The 26,571-nt window shown below is 43.9% G+C and overlaps 1 protein-coding gene across 5 annotated transcripts in view; it reads right to left on the reverse strand.

Moving 5' to 3' along the window:
* The window catches only part of LOC126194977 (ATP-binding cassette sub-family G member 1-like), an 803,933-nt gene that overhangs the window by 49,295 nt on the left and 728,067 nt on the right, over positions 1-26,571 (reverse strand). For all 5 annotated transcript variants that reach the window (XM_049933384.1, XM_049933383.1, XM_049933386.1 and 2 more), the window contains 2 exons: positions 25,047-25,227; positions 5,965-6,110 (listed from right to left, as the gene is read on the reverse strand). In XM_049933384.1, coding sequence (XP_049789341.1) covers positions 5,965-6,110; positions 25,047-25,227 — 327 coding nt within the window. The remainder of the gene's footprint in view (positions 1-5,964; positions 6,111-25,046; positions 25,228-26,571) is intronic.

Below are 26,571 nucleotides of genomic sequence, written 5' to 3' on the forward strand. Positions count from 1 at the left end.
TGTAATGCCATTCTGCAACGTGTGGAAGGAATGATCTGTGAAAATCGTCATGTGATAATCGACTGACAGGTGCGTTATTCGTTAGCGGTTGAATTCTCATAATGGTCCTATGCGTTACGTCCAAAAGCTGCTGAGTCCAGAACACATATGGAACAGAACTATCCATACAACAACCCATGTCTCGCTATGAAGACGGAGATGCTTTCCTGAAGATGATCATTAATGGGATGTCATGTGTTCACCACTATAAGCATGAGTCAAGGCGATTCTCTTTGGTATGGAAACTTTCCTCCCACCCGGCATGAAAAATTCCTTCGAGACAGTTCCGTCGGCACCAAAGTTTTGGGACATGCAGGGCGTCATGATGCCGAAGTTCCAGTCTCTTGATCAGATAGTTACAGCAGCATCCCACAGTACGACTGCGGCAATTACTACAGGCAACGTGGATTCCTGTCAGTGGGCTTGATGCTTCTGGAGGATAATGCTGGCCTTCACATAGCAAACTTTTCAGTTTTGGAACCTCCACCGTACAACTTGGTCGCCAGTGATTTTCATCTGCCTGAGCCCATTAAAAACTATTCGGATGCGTAGCACCTTGACGACAACGCCGTAGCCCAGGGGTGACTCGTTGGATGCGACAGCTGCTACAAGAAATCTTTGCTGCAAGTTGTCAAGGCCTTCTCAAACGACGCGATAAGTGTTTTCATTACAGAGAGAGTTTGTCGACAAGCACAATGAATTTCAAGTCGGAGCGTTTGGCGCTTATGTCGCTACTCTGTTTTGCGACTTTTAACTGTTGATTCGCACTAGTACCATCTCCAGCAAAACGATACGCAATAAAGCGCTGTGCAGTTAAAACCAGCATTCACTATGATGATAGCTTCAAAACTGCCTGGGAGATTAAAATTGTGTGCCGCACAAGCAGTCGAACCCGGAACCTCCTTTAAGCCGTCTTCATTAAGGGCTGTGAACTCGAATGTCAGCGTGGTATGTTAAGAACTTCTGACTTGAGAGCACGGAAATGGCGCTTTGTGGAGTCGTTCCTTAAGTGCAGAGCAAAATCAAGCACGCCAGGTATTTCAAACGTGAACCAATGAAATGGAAGAACGCCACCGACATCACATGCTGGTTACTTGTCATTTCAATTCATAGAAGGCTATCGTGGCTGCATCGACACGGAAGATTTTTTTTTAAATTGACAGATGCATTAATTAAAGCAGAAAAGTACGTGTACAAGACCAACAGTACAAATTATCACAATAAATACTGTCGCTCAGGGTCTCTATCTCGCACCTTCGTTGAAGTGCAAAGCTAATTTTACGCTTGTCTATTTCGAGAAATCATGTCTTATTCGCGTGCGTCACCTGCAGCTGCCAATTATCGCTCGAGGACATTATGGTTGCATATGACAACGAAATGGTATCTGTACCAATAAACCAGGTCGTTCCTGAGCGTTCAGCAGCAAGCCAGCGCTTTGTACGAGGGTGTGCTGAAATGTAATGTCTCCGAATGTTTTATGTCAAAACTCTTGAAGATTTTAAAATAAAACAAACGTTAATATTCTACATCTTTTTCCTGATGCTTACGTATTTATTTGTCAATATAGCCACCCTGGGAACGAACACATTTCTACCACCGAGAGACTAGTTTTTTGATACCGCCACTGCAGAATGTTTGACTTTGTTGGTCAGGTCAAGTCCTCGAAAGTGTTCTTTATATTTTGAAAACAGATGAAAATCGCATACGACCGAGTCGGGAATATATGGCAAATGATCGATGGCAATGAACCCAAGAAGTCACATTGTTGCAAATTTCGAAGCGCTGTGTATGATTTGGTATAGTCAGGCTGAAGGAGAGGTTGCACAAAATGGGGATGAACTCTTCGAATTCGAAACTCTTACTACAGCGCGCTGTTTCTCACACACCGACATAAATTACGTTACATACCATGTTACATGCTACAATTCGGAGACCTCTAGCTGCGGAGTGTTGCAAAAATGTAGAATGTTAATGAAGTTTGTTTTATTTAAAATATTTAAGAGTTTTCACATCAAAATTTCGAAAGCATTACTTTCCAGCACACACACACACGTATTTTCGGTGGCACGTTCGGTGTGGAGACGACTTGAGCTCCATCGCAGAGTGAAAGATTCATTCTATTTCCACTTTATTGAGGTGGTCATGCTCTGCAACGAGCACCCTCAGATGCCAAAAAACGTTAGTAACTCTGCGATCAGGGCCAGAGAACCACGCGTTACCGACCGGCCGTCGCGTCATTCTGTGCTCTGTGGTGTCATGTGGTTGCGGTATGGAAGGGCAAACTGGATTGTGTAGCCGGCTGGAGTGGCCGAGCGGTTCTAGGCGCTACAGTGTGGTACGGCGCGACCGCTGCGGTCGCAGGTTCGAATCCTGCCCCGGGCATGGATGTGTGTGATGTCCTTAGGTTACTTAGGTTTAAGTAGTTCTAAGTTCTAGGAGACTGATGACCTCAGAAGTTAAGTCCCATAGTGCTCAGAGCCATTTTTATTTATTCATTTATTTTTTTGGATTGTGTAGAAATTGGACTGTGTAAACCTGGGACTTTGTTCAGGAGCTGATGACCGCGCAGTTGAGCGCACCACAAACCAATCATCATCATAATGGAAGGGCAAGGGGTCAGTAGGCCACTCTCCCGACCGTTGTCGGCTTTCCAGACCTTGGAGCCGCCACTTCTCATTCGAGCAGCTCATCAGCTGATATCAAGGCTTAGTGGACCTCATTCCAGTCCTCACACCAAGGAAACATCCTTGGCAGTACCGGGAATTGAACTCGGGCTCTCCGCTGACCACTAAGCAATTGAGGTGGATGAATACTAAAGCTAGATAAACTTCCAGAATGAATTTTCAGACTGTGGCGGACTGTGCCGCAGATATGAAACTTCTGACAGATTAAAACCGGTATTCGAACCTGAGACTTTCGTCTTTCGCGGGCAAGTGTACTATCTCCTGAGCTATAGAAGACAACTCACGAGTCGCCCATACAGCGTTACTTCGGTCAGTTCCTCGTCTTCCACCTTCGAAAACTTCACAGTTCTCCTGCACACCTTGCGAGGCAAGCACTCCTGCAAGGAAAGGTACTGAAGAGTCATGATATTTCGAGTCTCGGAACTGAGTTTCCCATAAATTTGACCCGCATACAAAAAAGATGAAAGAAGCAGCTCACAGTTACGGGAGCTTCAAATGCAACTGGAAAATACAAACAAAAACTAGCTGTGATTGGAAAATCTGCCAAGCCAAGAGCGTTCAAGAATGCAACCATGTCACCTATTCCAGTTAACTACACGCACAAAAATAACTCTTGGATGAGTCAGGAAATCTTCAAGACTTTGCTTCTGAACTCCTTTGTACTGGAGTGTAAAAAATTGTTAAAGAAAAAATGATTGCCACGCAAAGCTATTTTGACGATGGATGATGTATCTTGACATCCAAGTGTAGACGAACTGCAGAGCGACGGGATCTGCGCCTTTTTTCTCTCATCAGACGTTACCAGTTTGATTCAGCCAGTTGATCGGGGCGTTCCGCAATGTCTGAAGAAAAAGATCGTTGGCGATTGCTACAATGAGTCTTGCATTCGGAAGACAATGAAGCACTGTATTAGCTTTATAGTAACTGACCGTGAGGGACTTTGTGAACTGAATCAGTGAGTCTTGGAGCGAGCTGAAGTCAGATACAGTTTCTAAGTCATGGAAAAAGTTCTGCAGGAAAGCAGGTCTAACACAGAAACTGAAAATTCTGACTAAGAGGACAATCACCCGTTGTGTAATCTAATCAGAAGGTTGCCAGGCTGAGAAGAGGCAGAAAATGTGGAAATAACTGTGTGGTCAAATTCAGATGAACAGTTGGAAGTTACGTACTTTTGTGCAATTGGCACGGTTAACACCCCCCACGCAGTGTGAGAGTGAAGAGGCTGATGAGACTGAGACTGTACTGATGATGACTCACACCGACGGCTACACTGCACTTGGGCCGCCATGCGGTGCGTGGAACAGCCTGAAGGCGACGCCAACCGAAAGTCTGGTCTTCAGAAGGTAGCGTGACGCTGATGCACGGAAAAGTTGCAGCTTCACCAAGCAAAAGACACTCCACCGTTATTTCACGAAGTAAATTATCATTAGACTTAAGTTAAAACCTTTATTCTGGAAACGTAAATGCTTCGCTGACCACTATTAAAAGTTCACAATTTGACGCTTTTATTCTTTTCGACATCGTTCTATTTCTTTTTCCCACATACAGAGTGACAATTATTGAACTTTACGAATGTTAGTTACAAACCACAGCATGCACACACTTAATTCAACATGGAAACGTCACTACAGATATTCAGATTTAGGTTATGACATGTTTGATGTGCCTGCCATTATTGGCGATGATGTGGCGCAGACGAATAGCGAAATTCTTCACGACCCGCTGAAGTGTCGCAACATCGATACTGTTGATGACCTCCTGAATGGCTGTTTTCAGCTCAGCAATGGTTTGATGTTATTGCTGTACACCTTGTCTTTAATATAGCCCCACAAAAAGGAGTCGAATGTGTTCAGATCCGGAGAATATGGTGGCCATTCGATGCCCATGCCAGTGGCTTCTGGGTTCCTCAGAGCCAGAAGGCGGTCCCCCAAGTGCTCCTCCAGAATATCAAACACTCTCCTGCTTCGATGTGGTCGAGCTCCGTCTTGCATGAACCACATCTTATCGAAATCAGGGTCACTATGGATAATGGGGATGCAATCATCTTCCAAAACTTTCACGTACGTTTCTTTAGTCACTGTGTCATCGAAGAATATGGCACCGATTGTAGAATGAAATTTTCACTCTACAGGGGAGTGTGCGCTGATATGAAACTTCCTGGCAGATTAAAACTGTGTGCCGGACCCACGTTCGAGTCTCGGTCCGGCACACAGTTTTAATCTGCCAGGAAGTTTCATATCAGCGCACACTCCGCTGCAGACTGAAAATTTCATTCTGGAAACATCCCCCAGGCTGTGGCTAAGCCATGTCTCCGCAATATCCTTTCTTCCAGGAGTGCTAGTTCTGCCAGGTTCGCAGAAGAGCTTCTGTGAAGTTTGGAAGGTAGGAGACGAGGTACTGGCAGAAGTAAAGCTGTGAGGATGGAGCGTGAGTCGTGCTTGGGTAGCTCAGTTGGTAGAGCACTTGTCCGCGAAAGGCAAGGTCCCGAGTTCTAGTCTCGGTCCGGCACACAGTTTTAATCTACCAGGAAGTTTCATGGCACCGATTATTCCGTCACTGGACATTGCACACCATACAGTCACCCGTTGAGGGTGAAGAGACTTCTCGATCGCGAAATGCGGATTCTCAGTGCCCCAAATGCGCCAATTTTGCTTATTGACGAACCCATCCGAGTGAAAGTGGGCTTCGTCGCTAAACCAAACCATTAATGCGCATACCGATCTCCATCATGCCCTGCGGCCAATCGTGCAGTTTGAACGTCCTAACGCAAATAGTTCAGAGTTATGACGATTTTCTTTCATATAGTTCAATAATTGTCACCCTGTAAATTTCGATAGACCGAGTTTGCAATAGTTCGAGGTGGTTATGGTCCTGTCGAAACTGTACTGTGTTGCGAAGACGTGACTTAGCCACAGCCTAGGGGAATGTTTCCAGCAAGAAGTTTAGAAGGCAGAAGATGAGATACTGGCAGAAGTAATACTGTGAGGGCGGGTCACGAATCGCGCTTGTGTAGCTCAGTGGACAGAGCACTTCCCCGCGAGAGGTGAAACTCCAAGGTTCGAGACCCGATCCGACGTACAGTTTTAATGTGCCAGGACGTTTTAGATAAATTTTTTTGATCTACCTGCAAGAAAAGAAACGCGTTCTCTCTCTCTCTCTCTCTCTCTCTCTCTCTCTCACACACACACACACACACACACACACACAGGTATCACATTTACAGTTGAAGCGGCAGACTCACGTGGTTGGCTCGTCGAGGAAGATGACGGACGGGTTGCCGACGAGCTCCAGCGCGACCGCGAGCCTCTTACGCTGGCCGCCCGAAAGCCGCCTCGTTAGCGTGTTGCGCTGCTCCAGCAGGCCCAGCATCTCCAGCAGCGACCGCGCCTGAGGCACCCAAAAGGCACACAGTCACCATCTGGACACGTCACGACCTCCAAGGCGTGATTAAGAAGGCGTTATTTGCACAGTGGCACAGTCCCGTGACTGCTTCAAGAGACGCCGAGGTCACACACCACTCACTCGCCGGGGGAATAGCCCAGTGACTCGGAGCAAACGCTCTTACTAGAGAAGTCTCTCGGCTAGAACAGGAATTTGGAGTTCCAATTGTATTTAGAAGCTTTACGTACTGCTGTCATTACGATGGTGAAAGCATTCGATTACGTTATTCTTGGTTTGCCCATTATCGGACTTTAAAAATATACGTGTTGTTCCTCAACAAAATGCGTGAAACAATATGCAGAATCACAATAGGCACATTTGGCAAAAACAATATCTGGACAATCCTCAGAATCACATTCTTGAGGTGCAAAATCAAATGCCACTTGAGTGACATTATTGAATTTAGCAGCTTGCACGGGGATATTGTACCCAGCCGCTTGCCAGGAATATTAAACCATAGGCTGATACACTGGAACAGACAACTGGTTATGAGCAATTCTACACATTTTCATTACGAAAATTCTATTTCCTAATTTAGTGTCAAAGTCACTGCAGAGAGCCCTTGTAGAGTGCGTTATCCTTTTAGCGTATATTTTTTATTGCTGGAAAAAATGCCTCCAAAGGCGATACGTATTTTGTTGTTTTTGGCGGAATAATCATGCATTCAGTGTCTTCACCCGCAAATGAATCATTTACTGCTGTTGTCTCCTTGTGTCCGCTACTAGCCTCACAAAGTAGTGTATGTACCTCTGGTTATTTGCGACATTAAACAAGTTCACTAAAAAGGATTTTAAATGGTCTTTTGACATTTTCTCACTTGTGCTAGCCTGCAAATGTATGTTTGATGGAAGACTGTCTTAGATATCTTTTTAATTCGGGCCGAGAGTCTTTTCTCAAAAACAAATGTGCGCTATTTTTGTTAGGTGTCCACTCATGGGAAGTCCAACATCTATTGCAAAATTATGAGTTACATGTTGTGCAGACTGGACGAAGGCAGCTATGATTTTTCGCCTCTCTTTTTTTAAATAGCATCGCGCCAGAGGTTGGTTCATATTTAATCCACTTTGATCAGTGTTCTAAATGCAGTGTGGATGTATCTGGAAATCTGCAGTTTCGTGGATTACTTCTTCGACAAAAGGGGCTCCAGACTAGCGAATATCTTTGTCTTCCCGTATATCTCTGGCTGTCATGAAAGCAGTGATGTGTACAGCACATACTTTAGTCTTTCTTGAGACGTGCTATGAAAGCTGCAGAAAATTTATACTTTGGGTGTCCAATTTCTCTTGATTTTTGCATTGTCCAAAATTTCAGGTGACAGTAATGGACACATCTTCCTTCATTCTTTGCTACATCGAACTGCCTCTGCCAGGCACTTTACTGTGAATAGCAGAGTAGTCACTTAGATGTACATGAATATGTTGTTTTACCTCCACTTTTTCGATTGACTTTGTTTAATCGAAATGGATGTTCATTGTATCTCTTGTTCTCTACGTAATCAAACATTACTCTGATGTTCGATGTGCTTTTTATAGACTGATGTCTCTCCAATAAAGATCTGTATGTAGCAACTTTATATAGATGTGTACGATAATCATCATAAATACATTCAAGACGTTCTTTCGATTTTTAAAAAAAAATACTAATGGTATTGGATTTCTTTTCTGGTGAAGATTCATAGGCACCACAATTGTTAACTTCTCTTGGAGCAGTACTGTTTCCGCCACTCCCACTAGCGCTACAATCTTCAACACTATTAATCGCGTTATCGTGGATAAAGACTTTATAGTAGTTTTCTTCATTCACTATCCTATCCAACGTAACTTCAGTTGAGCAATCAAGTGAATATACATGGTTCTGAATAATCAGATCCACGAAAAACATTGCGCGAGTGTCATCATCCTGCACCGCCGTCCGTTGGACAGCACCTTCTTATCTTGGATGGCACGATATTTAAAACGTTCCAAACATTAATGGTTTCGTTAATTTTTGTTGTGTATGTATGACAGTACTGACACACGTACACTTAACATATCAATTACTTGCTGAGGTAACTGACTGACTGGCTTATTAACCCCCCGCTCCCCTCCTCCATACAGGAAGCGCTGCTGAGTACGAACCAAGAGCAACACAATCACACGCCGCTGCAGGCGCGGTTAGAAATGTGAGACGGGTCCGTGTATCAAATGTCTAAGTACATATTCCTGTTCGAGCTGAGAGATCTCCCTTGTTAGAAGATCGATTATCTAAAACAACTGAAGACATGGGAGGCGGGGCGGGGTTCGGACAAATCATTTTTCGGATAGCCGACCAATTACGAAAACATATTGTGCCAGTGTGCAAAGGAATGTCAAACAACGAAACAATGAACTGAAAACAAAACTGTAAATATATATTTTGTATAACATTACGTAACATAATTTAAAAAGTTCACATGGCCATTAAAGTAGGCCTATAGTTCAGGGAAATAAGGTCAATTAATTTTCTGTTTTTAATTAAAACGTTTCTATTAGGTCGCTTTCTTGTCTGATACAATTTTTGTAGTTATTTCAAACTAACTTTCTGATGAGGTAGAGACTTGAAACTTCCAGCATAACTCGCTTTCGTGTCAGGTATGCGGCGGAGGGTACTTTGTTTTTCTGTCTGTTCGGTACAAATTTTCCGATGAGCTAGAGACCTCAACAAAGCTCATTGTTGGATGACAATGCTATATTAACACGCTTTATTGTCTGGTGTGTGGCGGAGGGTACTTTGTGTACCACTGCTATTTCCCTCTTTCCATGTTCCAGTTGAGAGTGTCTCGTGGTTAGAACAGTTGGTGGTAAGCCTTAGCGTGAGCTCGAATTTCTCAAATTTTTACCTGCGCGGTCTTTCCGCAGTCTACACGTAGGAGGAAGCAATATGTCGGTTGACTCAGGTGATGAGATATTGAAATAAACTTGAAATTTACAACATGTCTCTGTAGTAATCTCATCAAAATGTTTGAAATCGGTTAAAGGGTTTCATATTAGAAAACAAGGTCATGAATTGGCGTTGTATTCATAAAGGAGCACACTAGAATATTAGGAATTGTGATGGCAGGTCAACTAACTAAAGGAGCAATAATCGTGGAATAGAGATGATGCAAAACTTAATAAATATTTAATAAAATTTAGGAAAGTCATTATGCAAAACGGGGAGGCATACTTCCTGTAGGTGTGATATTACGTTGTTATTGCGCCAGGCATCCCTAGTTGGAGGTGGTGTGGCAGACAGAAATACAGTATGAAATTTGTAGTTACATCGGTGAGACTAAGGGCCTAACCTGAAAATTTACGAAACATTTATTCTGACGCAACTGTGTCGCCTCATTGTTCTGTGATTGTGGAGCGGTGCAGGACGTGAATAACATGATCCTTAGCTACCAAGTCATACTTTTAGACGAGAATAGAAATCCGATTTACCGGGACAGATTGTCACGAATAAAAACAGAGTAAGTTTGAAAATAAGCTTCAAACCCAATTGCCCAGAAGACTAAAACAATGTACAGGCAAATGGGTTGGTGTGACTACGTCAGTAATGAGTACCAGGCTGGGAATTTGGGTCGTAAAGGAAGCGTACTCGGATGACCTAGGTGGTTAAGGAGACCGCTCGCGAAAAGCGGAAAATCCAGGTTCAAATTCCGGTCCAAAAATGGCTCTGAGCACTATGGGACTTAACATCTCAGTTCATCAGTCCCCTAGACTTAGAACTACTTAAACCTAACTAACCTAAGGACATCACACACATCCATGCCCGATGCAGGATTCGAACCTGCGACCGTAGCAACAGCGCGGTTCCAAACTGAAGCGCCCAGAACCGCTCGGTCACAACGGCCGGCTTCAAATTCCGGTCTGGCACAAATTTTCACCAGTTACCATGCATATATTCAATGCCCAAATGCCGCTAACCTTTGGAAGAATTGAAAATAGTACAATTTACCAGCGATGTCCTGGAACTAGTTGATGACTTTTGTATATAGCAGTCGAAAGTAGGACATAAATAAAATAGAATAATAATTGTGTGCTGGAGTGCAAGCGTTACATTAGATAAAACCTGAAAAATTGTGTCTGAAACGGAAAGTTTAGTCAGTGTGAATAATCACCTCGGGTTTTTACCACTGAGACATTGATAATACGGTAACCATTCAAAAATTGAAGGATGTCTAATGGGCGATACAAGGATGTATGTTAGAAATTACTAAAATGGATTAAAAATAAAACAAATGAGTGAGGGAACAGACTAGAGCCGAACGCATAACCGTAGCTATAACGAAAATTAAATGAAGCTGGACATGGACGCGCATTTTTGGGGACCGCCTCTGTTTCCTAAAGCTTATCCCGTCGTGGAGGGTTCGTTGTTTACATATTTATTACAGTTTAACTTCGCGGGTGGATGCTCTTTCTGTCGCTGTAGCTGGTAGTTAAGCTGAGCGAGGAAACTGTGAGCGTCGTCTGTATGGGAAATGTGGTTCAAAATGGTTCAAATGGCTCTGAGCACTATGGGACTCAACTGCTGTGGTCATAAGTCCCCTAGAACTTAGAACTACTTAAACCTAACTAACCTAAGGACAGCACACAACACCCAGCCATCACGAGGCAGAGAAAATCCCTGACCCCGCCGGGAATCGAATCCGGGAACCCGGGCGTGGGAAGCGAGAACGCTACCGCACGACCACGAGATGCGGGCTCGGAAATGTGTAAATTTTGTTCTGTGCGTTGTGTTTTTATCCGTCTGTGCACCATAAGAGGCTGATATTGGGGGATCAGCCCAGCATTTGCCAAAATCATCGTGGAGAACCAACTGAAAACCCTACTCGGGCTGTACGACGTACAGAGTCCGCCGCACGGATTGGATCTGGGTCTGGCCCACGTGCCTGTCTCACCAGCTAGCGTACTGCGGGTTGAACTATACGAATAGGTGTATCGCTGAAGACTGTAGAGTATCGAAAACTCTACAAGAGGATACTTTTACTCAACAGGCGGATGTTAATTGCTTGATGGATATACAAAATCCAAGCTGAAATCTAAGTTAGTTATACGTTATACAGTTAGGTGACGAAAGTCATGATATAGCGATATGCACAAATACAGATGACGGAAGTATCGCTTACACAAGGTATAAAAGTGCAATGCATTGGCGGAGCTGTCATTTATACTAATCTGATTCATGTGAAAAGGTTTCCGACGTTATTACTGCCGCATGACGGGAATTAACAGACTTCCAATGGCGAATGATAGTTGAGCTACACGTTAGGGACATTCCATTTCGGAAATCGTTAGTGTATACAGTATTTCGAGATCCACTGACAACGCAATGGCCAACGGCCTTCACTCAACGGCCGAGCGCAGCGGCGTTGCGTAGAGTTGTCAATGCAAACAGACAAGTAACACTGCGTCAAATAAACGCAAAAATCAATGTGGGACGCACGACGAACATATCTGTTAGGACAGTGCGGCGAAATCTGGCCCTGGCAGCAGACGACCGACGAGAGTGCCTTTACTAACAGCGGGACATCATCTGCAGTGCCTCTCCTGGGCTCGCGCCATATCGCTTCGACCGTAGATATGCCGTGGACACAACGTACTGTGCAAATCTGGTGGTGGCTCCGTAAGGGTGTGGGCTGTGTTTACATGTAATGGAGTGGGTTCTCCGGTCCAATTGAATCGATCGTTGATTGTTGCTGGTTATGCTTGTTCCCAAATATTAATGAAATTTTTATGGATGACAACGCACCATGTCACGGGGCCACAAATGTTCGCGACTGGTTTGAAGAACATTCTGGAAATTTCGAGCGGATGATCTGGCCACCCAGATTGGTCGACATGAATCCTATCGAACGTTTGCGGGAAATAACAGAGAGGTCAGTTAGCGCACAAAATCCTGCACCGGCAAACCTTTCGCAATTAAGGATAGCTATAGAGACAGCATGGTTCAGTATTTCTGCAGGGGATTTCCAACGACTTCTTGCTCACGCCACGTTGAGTTGCTGCACTATGGCGGGAAAAAAGAGATCCGATAAGATATTAGGCGGTATCCCATGACTTTTGTCACCTCATTGTAACACTGTTGTTTCGAATGGTGTATACGTATCAGCAACCAACTGAGTTGAATAATCATCTAGTTGTAACTGATTACCGTCTACGTAAAATTATTTTGATTTGTGTAGGTATTACTCTGTTATGTAAGAATTCCATGTATTGATAAGATTTGTATGCCTACCTTTTAACAAAGACATAACACACAGAATCCTCCAGTCTCTATGTGGATGCCATATTGGATTGATTACGGATTTTTTATGGTGTTCTCCTCTGTCTTTTGACCAAATATTACACACGTACAACTACGGCGATAAAACAATAACTAACAAACGTTCACGAGCAGCTGCGGTAACTAATTCTTCATTCTAGATGAAAGAAAGACCTCCGTGCAACTTTTTAATGTTACTTGGAAGTGGGCACAGAAAACTGGAAACGTCAATATGACTGTATCTATCACCAAGAGCTGTGTTAATCTTCATGGCACAGAGTGGGTGTACTGACACTGAAGAAAAAAATGTTGATTACTGCCTCCCTAAATAATAAATTCATTTCGTCCACTTAGAATTATGACCTATGATTTTCAGTATGTTAGTCGCACTCCACAAGGAGCGTTGTACGTCATTTCATTATGACGAGGTAATATTTTGTAATGAACGTAGGTTCAATTCTTTTAATTTACTTACGCGTTCATATTCGAAAACAATTTTCATTTCTGATCATGTCTCAGAACATTTTCAAAGTTTGAATTCCTGTCTAGCACAGTGAATCTGGTTCAAATATACAGTGAAAACCTCACGCAGACAAATGCGAGATGGACCTACATTCGTTTGTTTCTAACAGCCAGGAGTTGGACAAAAATACAGAAGCACACCGAGAAATGTATGATCTACTTCTACATGGATACACTACATATCACACTTAAGTGCTTGGCAGAGGGTTCATGAAACCACTTTCAAAGTAATTCTCTTTTATTCCACTCTCGAACAGCGCGCGGAAAAATTGAACACCTATATCCTTCCCTGCGAGCTCTGATTTCCCTTACTTTTTTATGATGGTCATTTCTCCATATGTAGGTCGGCGTCAACAAAATATTTTCGCATACGGAGGACAAAGCTGGTGATTGAAATTTCGTGAGAAGATAAAACCGCCGTATCGAGAAACGCCTTTGTTTTAATGATATCCACCCCAAATCCTGTGTCATGTCCGTGACACTCTCTCCCCTATTTCTCGGTAATACAAAAAACGAGCTGCTCTTCTTTTTGCTTTCTCGATGTACCATACTCAATTAATCCTAACTGGTAGGATCCCACACCGCACAGCAGTACTCCAAAGTGGACGAACAAGCGTAGTGTAGGCAGTCTCTTTAGTAGATCTGTTGCATCTTCTAAGTGTTCTGCCAATAAAACGCAGCCTTTGGTTCGCCTTCCCCTGCAACATTTTCTGTGTGTTCTTTCCAATTTAAATTGTTCGTAATTGTAATTTGTAGGTATTTGGTTGAATTACGGCCTTTAGATTTGATTGATTTAGTTTAACGGGTTCGTTTTAGCACACATGGGGATGACCTCACAGTTTTCATTATTTGGGGTCAATTACCAATTTTCGCACCATACAGATATCTTATCTAAATCGTTTTATAACAGGTTTTGATCTTCTGACGACTTTACTGGACGATAAACGACAGCATCATCTGCAAACAACCTAAGACGGCTTCTCACAAGGGAACCTCCCCATCGCACCCCCCTCAGATTTAGTTATAAGTTGGCAGAGTGGATAGGCCTTGAAAAACTGAATACAGATCAATCGAGAAAACAGGAAGAAGTTGTGTGGAACTATGAAAAAAATTAGCAAAATATACGAACTGAGTAGTCCACGTGCAACATATGCAACTTCAAGGGTAACATGCAGCGAGGAGCGCCGTGGTCTTGTGGTTAGCGTGAGTAGCTGCGGAATAAGAGGTCCACGGTTCAAGTCTTCCCGCGGCTGAAAATTTTAATTTTTTGTTTTCAGACAATTATTATCTGTCCGTCTGTCCGTCCGATGCGATCACTTTTTTGGGAGTGATAATCACATCCACAAGAAAACCTAAATCGGACAAGGTAGAAGAATCTTTTTACCCATTCGCCAAGCGTGCAAGTTAGGAGGGTCGACAACATATTACTGTCATGTGACGCACATGCCGTCAACAGTATCGTATAGAATATATCAGACGTGTTTTCCTGTGGAGGAATCGGTTGATCTATGACCTTGCGATGAAATGTTTTCAGTTCCCATTGGAGAGGCACGTCCTTTCGTCTACTAATCGCACGGTTTTGCGGTGCGGTCGCAAAACACAGAAACTAAACTTATTACAGTGAACAGAGACGTCAATGAACGAACGGACAGATCATAACTTTGCGAAAATAAAGGAAGTAAATTTTTTCACTCGGGGGAGGACTTGAACCGTCGACCTCTTATTCCGCAGCTACTCACGCTAACCACAAGACCACGGCGCTCCTCGCTGCATGTTACCCTTGAAGTTGCATATGTTGCACGTGGACTACTCAGTTCGTATATTTTGCTAATTTTTTTCATAGTTCCACACAACTTCTTCCTGTTTTCTCGATTGATCTGTGTTCAGTTTTTCAAGGCCTAGCCACTCTGCCAACTTATAACTAAATCTGAGGGGGGTGCGATGGGGAGGTTCCCTTGTCAGATATCTTCTAAATCGTTCATAAAGATAAGGAACAACAGAGGGTCTATAAGACTACTTTGGGGAACGCCAAAAATCACTTCTGTTTTACTCGATATCTTCCCTTCATTTACTACGAACTGTTACCTATCCGACAGGGAATCAAGAATACAGTCACAAAATTGAGGCGGTATTCCATAAGCGCGCAATTTGATTACAAGCCGCTTGTGAGGTACGGCGTCAAATGCCTTCTGGAACTCTAGAAGTACGGAATAAATTTGCAATCCCTTGTCTATAGCATTCAATACTTCGTGTGAGTAAGAAGCTAGTTGTGTTTCACAAGAACGATGTTTTCTAAATCCGTGTTGACTGTGTGTCAATAAACCGTTATCTTCGAGGTAATTCATAATGTTCGAACACACTGTACGTTCCAAAATCTTGCTGCGTAACGACGTCAATGATAATTTAGTGAATTACTCGTATTGCCTTTCTTGAGTATTCGTGTGATCCGTCGACATTCCAGTCTTTGGGTGCGTATCTTTCGTCGAGCGAGCGGTTGTATATGGTTGTTAAGTATGGCGCTATTGTATCAGCAAACTTCGTTTATAGTCTGGACCGGAAGACCCGCTTTTGTTATTTACGTTGCTTTACTACTCGGAGGATATCTACTTCTAAATTACTCATGTTAGCAGCTGCTCTTCATTCGAATTCTGGAATATTTACTCTGTCTTCTTTGGTGAAGGAATTTCTGCTTTAGCAGCACTGTCATCGATAGTATTTCTATTGCTAGCGCGCATAGAAAGCATTGATTGTGTCTTGCCGCTAGCATACTTTACATACGACCACGATCTCCCTGGATTTTCTGCCAGCTTTCGAGCCAAAGTTTCATTGCGGAAACTATTGTATGCATCTTACATTGGAGACCGCGATAAATTTCGAGCTTCTGTATATGATCGACAGTTTTGGGAATTTTGTGTTCGTTTGAATTTGGCGTGCTTTTTTCGTTGTCTCCGCAATAATGTTCTGACCTGTTTTGTATACCGTGGGGTATCAGTTTCATCGTTTGTTAATTATTTAGTATAAATCTCTCAGCTGCTGTTCATATTATTTCTTTGAATTCAAGCCACACACAACTTACCTAGTTACTTTGGAGGGAGTGGAGATCACCTCTCAGGAAGGTATCGAGCGAATTTTTATCTGCTTTTTTGAATAGGTATATTTTTGTTTATTTTTTGAGAATTTGGGAGTTACGGTACAGCCGGCCGCGGTGGTCTCGCGGTTCTAGGAGCGCAGTCCGGAACCGTGCGACTGCTACGGTCGCAGGTTCGAATCCTGCCTCGGGCATGGATGTGTGTGATGTCCTTAGGTTAGTTAGGGTTAAGTAGTTCTAAGTTCTAGGGGACTGATGACCACAGCAGTTGAGTCCCACAGTGCTCAGAGCCAGTTACGGTACATATATCGCTACGATAACCCAGAGTTCAGTAACCTCTGTATCCGTTTTGATGCTCGTCATTAGTTCAGGATTATTTGTTACTAAGGGGGTCAAGTGTGTTTTCACAACCTTTTACTATCCGAATAGGCTCATGAACTAATCGCTCGAAATAATTTTCAGAGAATGCCTTTACGACTACTTCAGATGATGATTTATGCGTACTATCGGATTTGAACATGTATTCTCGACAACATATCGAGGATAAACTGAACTCACCATCAACTATAATTGTAAGAGTCAGGTACTTGTCTGGAACTAGACTCAAGTTTTCTTTGGTCGTTTCAGTAATCGTATCATATGAGTCGGGAGATCGGTAAAAGGATCCGATCATTATTCCGGTTGCCATACTAATTCACGGGAACTATCTATTTCAATTTCGCTACAAGAAAAACTACTACTCACAGCAACAAACATGTCATTGCCAACTTTATTTAGCCAATCCTTTCTGAATACCTTTAGGGCCTTCGCAAAATTTCGGTTGAACTTATCTCCGGCTTTAGCCAGATTTGAGTGCCTATAACGAATTGAGCATCAGGACTTTCAGTTAGCGCTGGAAGCTCTGGTACTTTCCCAAACATCTACGACAGTTTACGACTGTTATATCTATTGTTCCTACCTGTGTGTTCGACTTGCACCCTTGGAGACTGAAGCCCTTTCTGTGTTTCCCCGAGAGCCTCTAACCTAAAAAAAGCCCAGTCCACGCCACACTGCCCTCCGAACCGCGTGTAATGGACTCCTGACCTATTTAGCGGAACCCGGAAACCCACCATCCTATAGCGCAAGTCGAGGAACATGCAGCCTACACGGTCGGAGAACCTCCTGAGCCTCTGATTCAGACCCTCCACCCCCCCCCCCCCCCCACTCGGTTCTGACTGACGGTAAATGCACATGATAGCCAAGCTTGCACGTTGCACTGTTGCATTTGGCCACGAACAGGCCTGTGTAATGTCTTCAACACACGGTAAGGTTCAGTCGTCGTCAGAACAGTGTTCTGTGTAGTTGTGAGTGCATTATATCGGAACTAAGTGGCTTCGAACACGGGCAGATTGTTGGTGCTTGTATGGTGGGGGCTTTGCAACCAAGGGTGCCCAAGTGTTTGGTGTTTCAGGAGACTGTATCGGAGATTTGTTCAGCGTACAGCGAAAGCAGAAAATCTCGTCCGCTAAGACACAATGCTGGCGACAGCGTGCTTGAGCGATCGGTACAGAAGGATCATTGAAGAGGATTGAGACAACAGATAAGATATAGCTCCAAAAGTCATTGCTGAAGTGAATATCGCATCCGCAAACCCCGTCTGCACGAAGACAGCATGAGGAGAGCTCAGTAAGATAGGAATTGAGTGAGCTGGAATTCCAAAACCACTCATCAGTTATGTAAATGCACATAACAGGAAAATGTGGTGCCGAAGCCATTAAAGCCTGGACTATGGAAGGATGTCATTGGTTGGATGAGTCTTGTGGCACACTGTTTCGGTTGGGCAGCAGTATCGTAGGCTGAATGGCTAATCCTCAAGGTCACATTACAGCCACGGATTATGTGCCCATTGTGGCTGATCAGGTCCATCCCACGGCACAATGTTTGTTTCCGAATGGTGAAGCTGTGCTCCAAGACCACAAGATCCCTGTTCACACAGCTCCATCGTCCAGGATTAGTTTTGTGAGCACGAGGATGAACTGTCGCATCTCCGTTGGGCACCCAGTCACCGGATTCCAATTTTACTGGGCCTTTGTGGTCTATTTTGTGGAGAAGGGTGTGTGATCGCTAGCAACCTCCATCATCCTCGACTGAACTTGGCAATATTATGCAGGAAGAATGGCATAAGATTCCTTTGTAAAACGGACCTGTATTTATTCATTCCGAGATGATAAGAAGTAGTTTTGAATGCCAAAGTTTTGCTACCCCGTCTTAGGCATGGTAATGTATTGTGTTTGTGCTGTTACCACATTTTTTGGCCACCCTCTGTTCGTGCCGATGTAATTCAACCTACAAAAGAACCACACCAAGTAAAAAAAAATAGTCAACCCCCTCCAACGATAGATTAGTCTAATACCGTGTAACCGCCTCTAGCTGTGATAATGGCCTCGATTCGGAGAGGAAGATAGTAGAAAAGTTCCTTCAGGTATGGCACATCCAGCTGAAGACAGTCAGCCGGCCGTCGTGGCCGAGCAGTTCTAGGCGCTTCAGTCTGGAACCGCGCGACCGCTACGGTCGCAGGTTCCAATCCTGCCTCGGGCATGGATGTGTGTGATGTCCCTAGGTTGATTAGGTTTAAGTAGTTCTAAGTTCTAGGCGACTGATGACTTCAGATGTTAAGTCCCATAGTGCTCAGAGCCATATGAACCATTTTTTTTTAATACAGTCAAAGGTGATCCGATCCCTGTAGAGCTACCAAACTGTGAACATACTGAGTACTACCCTCCACCCGCTGTTCTCAACAGTTCCAGACGTTTTCTATGGGATACAGATCGTTTGATTTAGCAGTGCAGCCTGGTTTCAAAGGATATGTCAGTGTACGTCAAAACAAAAAACATATGAACAGAGCCCATAGAACACGGTTGTTGTCATCTTGCGAGACAGGAGGGTACATAGCACACCAATCAAGAATATGTTGTTGAAAGGGCAACACATGGCCGCCGAGAATACTGAGATAAACAACCTGGTTCGTGACCACGGTAACATGAATGAGACGGCCCAAGCCAAGGTACTTCCAAAGCACAATCGAACAACACCTGTCTGAACTGTATTCTCCACAGTGTGCGAGTTAAGCGCCTCATCCGGCATTTGGAAAGAGGCAAAAATTGCGAATCGCGAACTGCATTACATCCCTCCAGTCAACTTCTGTCCTGATTCCGTGTTTCTTGGCCCACTCAAGACGTGCAGCTCTATGTGCGGTTGTGATAAGGGCCTTTTGCAAGGTACCCGACACCATATTTCCGTTGCATACGATTTCCTTCAGTGTTCACTCGGACGTTAAGTGGAGATGCACCTGCATTCACTGGCAGCTGAAGTCCCTGCCGGCTTCAAAACCGTTTGTTATTGAAGAGTCCTGACGCTCATCAGCGGTCTCTGCCATGTAACAGCTTTTACGAGCGTCATCAACGTACAAGTCACCGAAGGGGCGTCAAATAAAGACAGGCTCTAGGTGGGTGAACTGTCTCAGACAGGATCTCCCAGCCAATTATGCCTCCCTATCATTTGATTTCACGACCAATGTTGTTATACCGTGTCAGATGGTTGCAAATTGATGACCAATCCTTGAAAACAAGTTCGATAACCCGTGTTGATACGCGGGGGAAGTTCAGTCACGGTGTGGTCACGGGCACGTCCGAACTCAATAGCTCCTTTTTTCCATTGTGTCACGTCGACCCATCTTAATGCGATGATTCCATACATCCGACTGGCACATACACACCACTTCACTGTCATCACTTACGACAGTGGTGAAGTGTCACATGACTGCCTGGTAACAGTTCTACAGTATTTACAGTGCTCCAAGGCGACCAATGCGATCTTTTAGGGGGGGGGGGGTGCTAATATTGTGTCCAGTTAGTAGCTATAGAGAGCGTCAATAGCTATGGAAATCTCCAAAAAAAATCGGAAAAATCATGTTAGTTGTGCATTACCGTAGTAACAGTCATTTATTACTAGATAATGGATCATTAGAAAAAACAGTATCTCTCAGTGTATTCGATCGGAAGGAAAAATGTTAGGCGATATCTCATTGAGATGATGGACCAAAAGTTCTTTGTAATGACCAATGTAGGAAACTGAACGTTGCCTCGTTGAAAGTATCATCCCTGCCTTTCTCTTCTACAGTTCCGAGAAACCTTAGAACTGTGGGGTCAAGTGATTCCCCGTGACGGGAAGTCCCGCCTCATTATGAAATAATAAGTGTCTAGTGTGTGTGTGTGTGTGTGTGTGTGTGTGTGTGTGTGTGTGTGTGTGTGTGTGGTGATCGATGTTGAGAAGTGAATGAACAGTGTAGCGCTAGCTTTTGACATTACTAAATAACTTAATAATTCTTCTTAGCAAAACAGTACTGTAAACTGTGGAAAAACCGAATGAGGTTGCGCTGTTTTAAACTGACTGATTTTGTATTCAGGAGGGTATAGGGTCTAGTCTCTACCCGGCTAAGCTGACTTAGATTTTCCTTGGTTTCCGTAAACTCCAGGCAAATGCCGGAATGGTTCCCACTATAAGGCCACGGCCGACTATCTATCCTATCATTGTTAACAGTACTTGTATGTGAACGGCTGTCTATATTAACTACGGTTTCTTTGATCTTAATATACCGTAATATCAAGACATGGCAAACATGCTTGTAAAAGTGGTCTACAGATGTATAGACCACTAGAATAATTACAGCTACTACTCTTACATTTCTAATATTATTGAACCAGTTGGCTCGGTTATAGTTGTGAGTTTCGCAACAGGGAATACACTCAAATGGAAAGTTACCATTAAATTTCGCCGGCTGCTTAATTGTAAAGATACTCTGATTTCTGCTCAGGGAAGCATAGCGTCCTAGCTTCACAAGTGCCGTTACGCCACAAATGGGTAAGCAACGAGGACACATTTTTTGGCGACATTTTCATGAATCGTGAGGACACGGACAGTGCGTTTCGCGTGTTTTCCCGTCCAGATGACCCCCGTTGTTGACGCATACGGCCGAACAGTAAAAGAGTGTCAGTGCTTTCACCAGTACGAAGAGTTCCCGCATACCAAGTCTGTTGACCCCAAACAATTATAACATTCAACGGCAACCAGGTTGCGCAGCTCAATGAATCAGGCACAGTAGTTGTTCCAACAGCCGATTAACTACTTGCCACCGTTCATCCATGTTGATGTGTGCATCCATTCATTAACATTCAATTTTTGTGAACACATACGCAACACAGGCCAATCAGAACGTCAGTATGTCTTAATCTCTGAAAAAGTTGTTAATTTTATCAAAAGACATTATTGTTGATAAACTCCTGACGCAGTTGATGGTGACGTACATCTGAAGTGGTATTTATAATACCTGTTACGAAACACGAAAAAAAGAAAAAAATAGAAACGAGTATAATACTATTGTTTTAAAGTACTGGACTGCTGGAGGGATCAAAATTGAGTTGCAGGGCTGCACCAGTACTGAAGACCACTGATGTGTCAACGTTGCATTGAAAGCATTTACGATGAAAATCTGTTCTGCATTCCAGTTAAGGTCACCACATAGAATATCGTAAAAAAATCGGTGATATAATAATGCAAGACAGCCGACTGAAAATGCTCTAGATGGCTCAGGCATATATGAATAAATTTAATGAAAAGCGACAAAGTTGGACACGTAAGTGTTCTTTCCATTATATCACACTGGAGAAATATTGCCTTTGAAAATTCCTCCTGCCATCGAGATTTAAATCGCTTACCTTTGAATTAGAGCCACTGGACAATTGCGTTATAGGGGCATCAGGTACAAGGGTGGATCAGTACTGACTGGGGAGATCCAGTCCCGTATTTAAGGCGACATCTTGATTGTGTGGCTACAGTTCCATCTACACAGCTTCGTGGTGATCAAAAGGGAGTAAAGATGCAGGAAGGGGGTGGGGGTGGGAGCCTTAGAGGTAATGGCGGGAAGTTTGCGCACCAGGATACGTGGAAGTCAGGAACTATGGATTTGATGATTTGAAATATTTTCATGGGAATGCTGGGTGAGGCTAGGGAGATACTTTCTGATTTCGAACAATTTGTTACGGTTGAGGGATTATGGACCAGATCGGCGCAGGACAAAGGAATGAGTTGGAGTCTGATGGTTGTTGGGGCGAATATCACAGGTTCAGAAATGTTGAGTACATGGTTGGTTGGTTGATTGATTCGGGAGAGGGGACCAAACAGCGAGGTCATCGGTCCAATTGGATTAGAGAAGGAAGTCGGCCGTGTCCTTTCAAAGGAACCATCCCGGCATTTGCCTGAAGTGATTTAGGGAAATCACAGAAAACCTAAATCAGGCTGGCCGGAGGTCGGTTTGAAACGTCGTCCTCCCGAATGCGAGTCCAGTGTGTTAACCACTGCGCCACCTCGCTCGGTGTTGTTGTTGAGTTCATGAATGGAATTTTTTGGCTTCCAGGATATTTCAGTGAGGGATCCCAAAATCCTTTAATATTTGAAAATGCACTACTTCATGGAATAATGTAGGTAGAGACATAATACTCGACATAAATGCCTGAAATTCCATGGATTTTACTGACAACAAAAACGAGTGCAAAAACCAACCAACAGATGGCGCTGGACAGAACACGTTAGCGACGCCGTATGAGCACCGTGCAAAAACTGTCGGCGTGAAGAGTGCGAGGAAAGTCGATATGTTACAGAATCGCATCATCCCTAGCCTGGGTGGTAAATACCTGCTGGAAGGTATGCAAGATGGCGCTCCGCCCCATATTGCTACACGTGTGAAAGATCGCCTGCGCACATCTCTTGATGAGGACTGCGTGCTGAGGCGTCACTTCCGTTATGCTTGGCTCCCAGGACGCCAAACCTCAATCCGACCTGAAATCGAAAGTCTACCGCAAACGTCCAACCTCATTAGGGATGTTAAAAGACAACATCCGACGGTAATTTCTCACGATATCCACCGATATATGCTGTACAATGCTGTTCATAACACTGTCCCTCGACTACAGGTATGAATGAAGGCCGACATGTTTAGCATTTGTTATAATACTAAAAATCAATTGTTATGCTGATTATTGCTTTTTTTGGCATATGACATGCCATGTGTTGGTCATTTTGTACACTTTAGTATGGTGTCAATAAAACTCGGTTATTTCAAGCAAGTGTGTCAATTATTACCTCTATACTTACATTATTCCGTGAAGTACTGAATTTTCAAATGTTATCGGAATTTTGGCTCACCCTATATATTTCACTCTGGCGAAATATTGCTGTTGAAAATTTCTGCCAAAACTTGAACTGGCTACCTCTGAAACAGAGACGCTATACGGTGGTGATATGGAGGCTTCAGATATGTGGGTGGGTTAGTATTGAATAGAGAAGTTCAGTGCCTCATAAGAGGCAACAGCTTGGAGGTGTGGCTACAGTACCTGATGTTGCGCCTCCTAAGGGCCAAGAGTAAGCAAGGATGCAGGGTGGCCAATTGTTATGGAGGTTGGTTTGTTGGGGCTTTAAGACGCAAAGCAGCTGAGGTCATAAACGCCCAAATCATGACTTAAAATAGATGGTTTTCTACGAAACACTTTCCGTGGTTCATTAAGCTAGTTGACACATCGGCGCATTAACGGCATGATTATGAATAGTGTTCAAAAGTTCAAATGTATGTGAATTCCTAAGGGACTAAACTGCAAAGGTCATCGGTTCCTAGTATTACACACTACTTAAACTAACTTATGCTAAGAACAACACACACACCCATGCCCGAGGGAGGACTCGAATCTCCTACGGGGGGAGCCACACGAACCGTGGCAAGACGCTAAAGACCGTGCGGATACCCCGCGCGGCTATGAATATTGATTGCGAGCCTGGAAAGCTAGTTAAAAAGCAACAAAGATAGGGAAAAGGTAACATGAACAAGAGTAAAATTTTCTAGGGCAACCGGTGTTGATGGTAAATCCGCTTGATGTCACAGCGAGTAAAGAGTACAACACATTCTCAACCTGTGTTGCCCTCGGATAATTCAGGTGGCAAACACACACTGAATAAAGTGGAGGTGTTAAAAACGGACATTGGGTTCGAAAATGACGCACTGTCAGCGATTCCTTACAGTGAGAGCAAAGTGATGCGGGGTCGCCGCTTAACAGATGACGATGGTTAAAAAGACAAGTGTCCGGTTCGTCTAGTTAAAATTATCTTCTCGCGACAAGAAGGACGAGAGGAAGTCGCCCAAGCTCTCTGATCATGTCGCGCTGAGAGATGACCTGTGTTTTTATCAGGAAAGCTGTTAATCGTCCGAGGGGATAAAAGTGCAGCCGTGGCAGCAGCATCAGCAGCCTAACTCCCTAGCATGACCTGGAATACAAGTGAACGACTCATTGGTGCCAGCATCAGCGAACTATTGAAGGCACCCCAGGATCCACTGTACTAAAAAAGGTGACACATCTATATCGCACAGAGGCTCAGGAGGATACTAAGGGAATCTGAGCATGCAACAGATTAGAGTTTCCGTGTCGCCAGATGTACGAGCTGACCAGATAAACGGCAAACAGCTCTGCAGTAGAAATCAAGCACTGGTATCTGACACAACAATTAAAAATCCCTTCACACCAGGATGCTTTGGAAGTCAGAAACTGGTTTGATGATTACAGAAACTTTCCGTGAGATGAGTTTGGTGATGTGGTGAAGGAGATTTTTTTTAATTCGAAACATTAGGTATTTTAGGATAGCACAAAGGAATGAGCTGGAGTTTGGAGAGTGGATTTTATTGATTCAGGAATCTCACGTTCGTGTGAGGCTTTGTTTGGCTTCAGGGATTGGTGAAGTATTTGTGATCCTTAATATCATACCTGCAAAATATAGCTGATGACCTCCCATATTCGATCAGGCTACCTCTGAATCAGAGCCACTGCAAAGCGGTTATACTGAGGCTCCAACTACAGGGGTGGATCAGTGTTGTGAGCTCCATCCGATGTGGTATTAAGGACGATAGGTGGCAGGCGCGCCTACAGTACCTGCTGCAGCGCCTCCTGGTGCCCGCAGCCCAGCTTGAGCCTCGCGGCGAGCACGAGCGCCTCCAGTGGCGTGACGGCGGGCCGCAGCCGGTCGTCCTGCTGGATGTAGACGGATTGACGCCGGAACGCTGGCCCACACCGCACACCGTTGGCCCGCACGTCGCCTTCCGCGCCACGAGTCCTGTCAGGCACACAGCAACGTATGAGATCATCAGCTGCACGCCAACAACTCCCGCAGGATTCTGCTCTTAATCAGAGTTGTAAAACTACCGTAGGCTACCGTAGACCATCACGAGTAATTGTACACTACGGTAGTTTTCCTAGTAGCTTTCGTCAGTTAACATCGTAATCGCTTTACCGGTACTTTAGGCGTGTGGTATACCTATCGGGCGTTGCCTCATTTCGATAGCTTTGTTTGCGAATGTGATAAGTGTCTTATTAGATTGCCCTAGAAACTAAAAGCGATGTACTGACAATAACCTGAGTTATGGAGAGTATAAGGGGTCGCGTAACCTACGAACATTTTTGTTCACCATAGCTATTCTTCTATCTATTTCTTAAAATTAAATAGTATTTAGAGCAAAATTAAAATTATCACTACTTAATTCAGATTTTATTCGAAAATTGTTGATCTGGAACGCGTTGTAGTACAAATAAAAAAATAAATAAATGATTGATATAGCGAGTTTCCTAAAAAAAGGCAAAATTTAAAATAAAACGCAAAAAAAAACATATCAAACATCTCTTCCATACGTCGTCGAGCTTATGTAACACACGTTTCTGTTATTCATAAACAACTTTCGCACTTATCAATAATAACAGGAAACTCGTGGCTCTCATCATGATGAACATTCTACTGAGTACGAAAAATAAAAATAGTGGTGTAGGTTTTTTATATTTGTGCATGTAAACTGTACTTGCATCAAATGCGCATGCGTAAAAGCGCAGACGTTAGGCGATCAACTAATATTTATTACTTATAAAATGCAATTTATATTTCGTGCGGATATACACTCCCGGAAATTGAAATAAGAACACCGTGAATTCATTGTCCCAGGAAGGGGAAACTTTATTGACACATTCCTGGGGTCAGATACATCACATGATCACACTGACAGAACCACAGGCACATAGACACAGGCAACAGAGCATGCACAATGTCGGCACTAGTACAGTGTATATCCACCTTTCGCAGCAATGCAGGCTGCTATTCTCCCATGGAGACGATCGTAGAGATGCTGGATGTAGTCCTGTGGAACGGCTTGCCATGCCATTTCCACCTGGCGCCTCAGTTGGACCAGCGTTCGTGCTGGACGTGCAGACCGCGTGAGACGACGCTTCATCCAGTCCCAAACATGCTCAATGGGGGACAGATCCGGAGATCTTGCTGGCCAGGGTAGTTGACTTACACCTTCTAGAGCACGTTGGGTGGCACGGGATACACGCGGACGTGCATTGTCCTGTTGGAACAGCAAGTTCCCTTGCCGGTCTAGGAATGGTAGAACGATGGGTTCGATGACGGTTT

The sequence above is a fragment of the Schistocerca nitens genome, chromosome 7 (genome assembly GCF_023898315.1).
Source record: "Schistocerca nitens isolate TAMUIC-IGC-003100 chromosome 7, iqSchNite1.1, whole genome shotgun sequence".
Lineage (NCBI taxonomy): Eukaryota > Metazoa > Arthropoda > Insecta > Orthoptera > Acrididae > Schistocerca > Schistocerca nitens.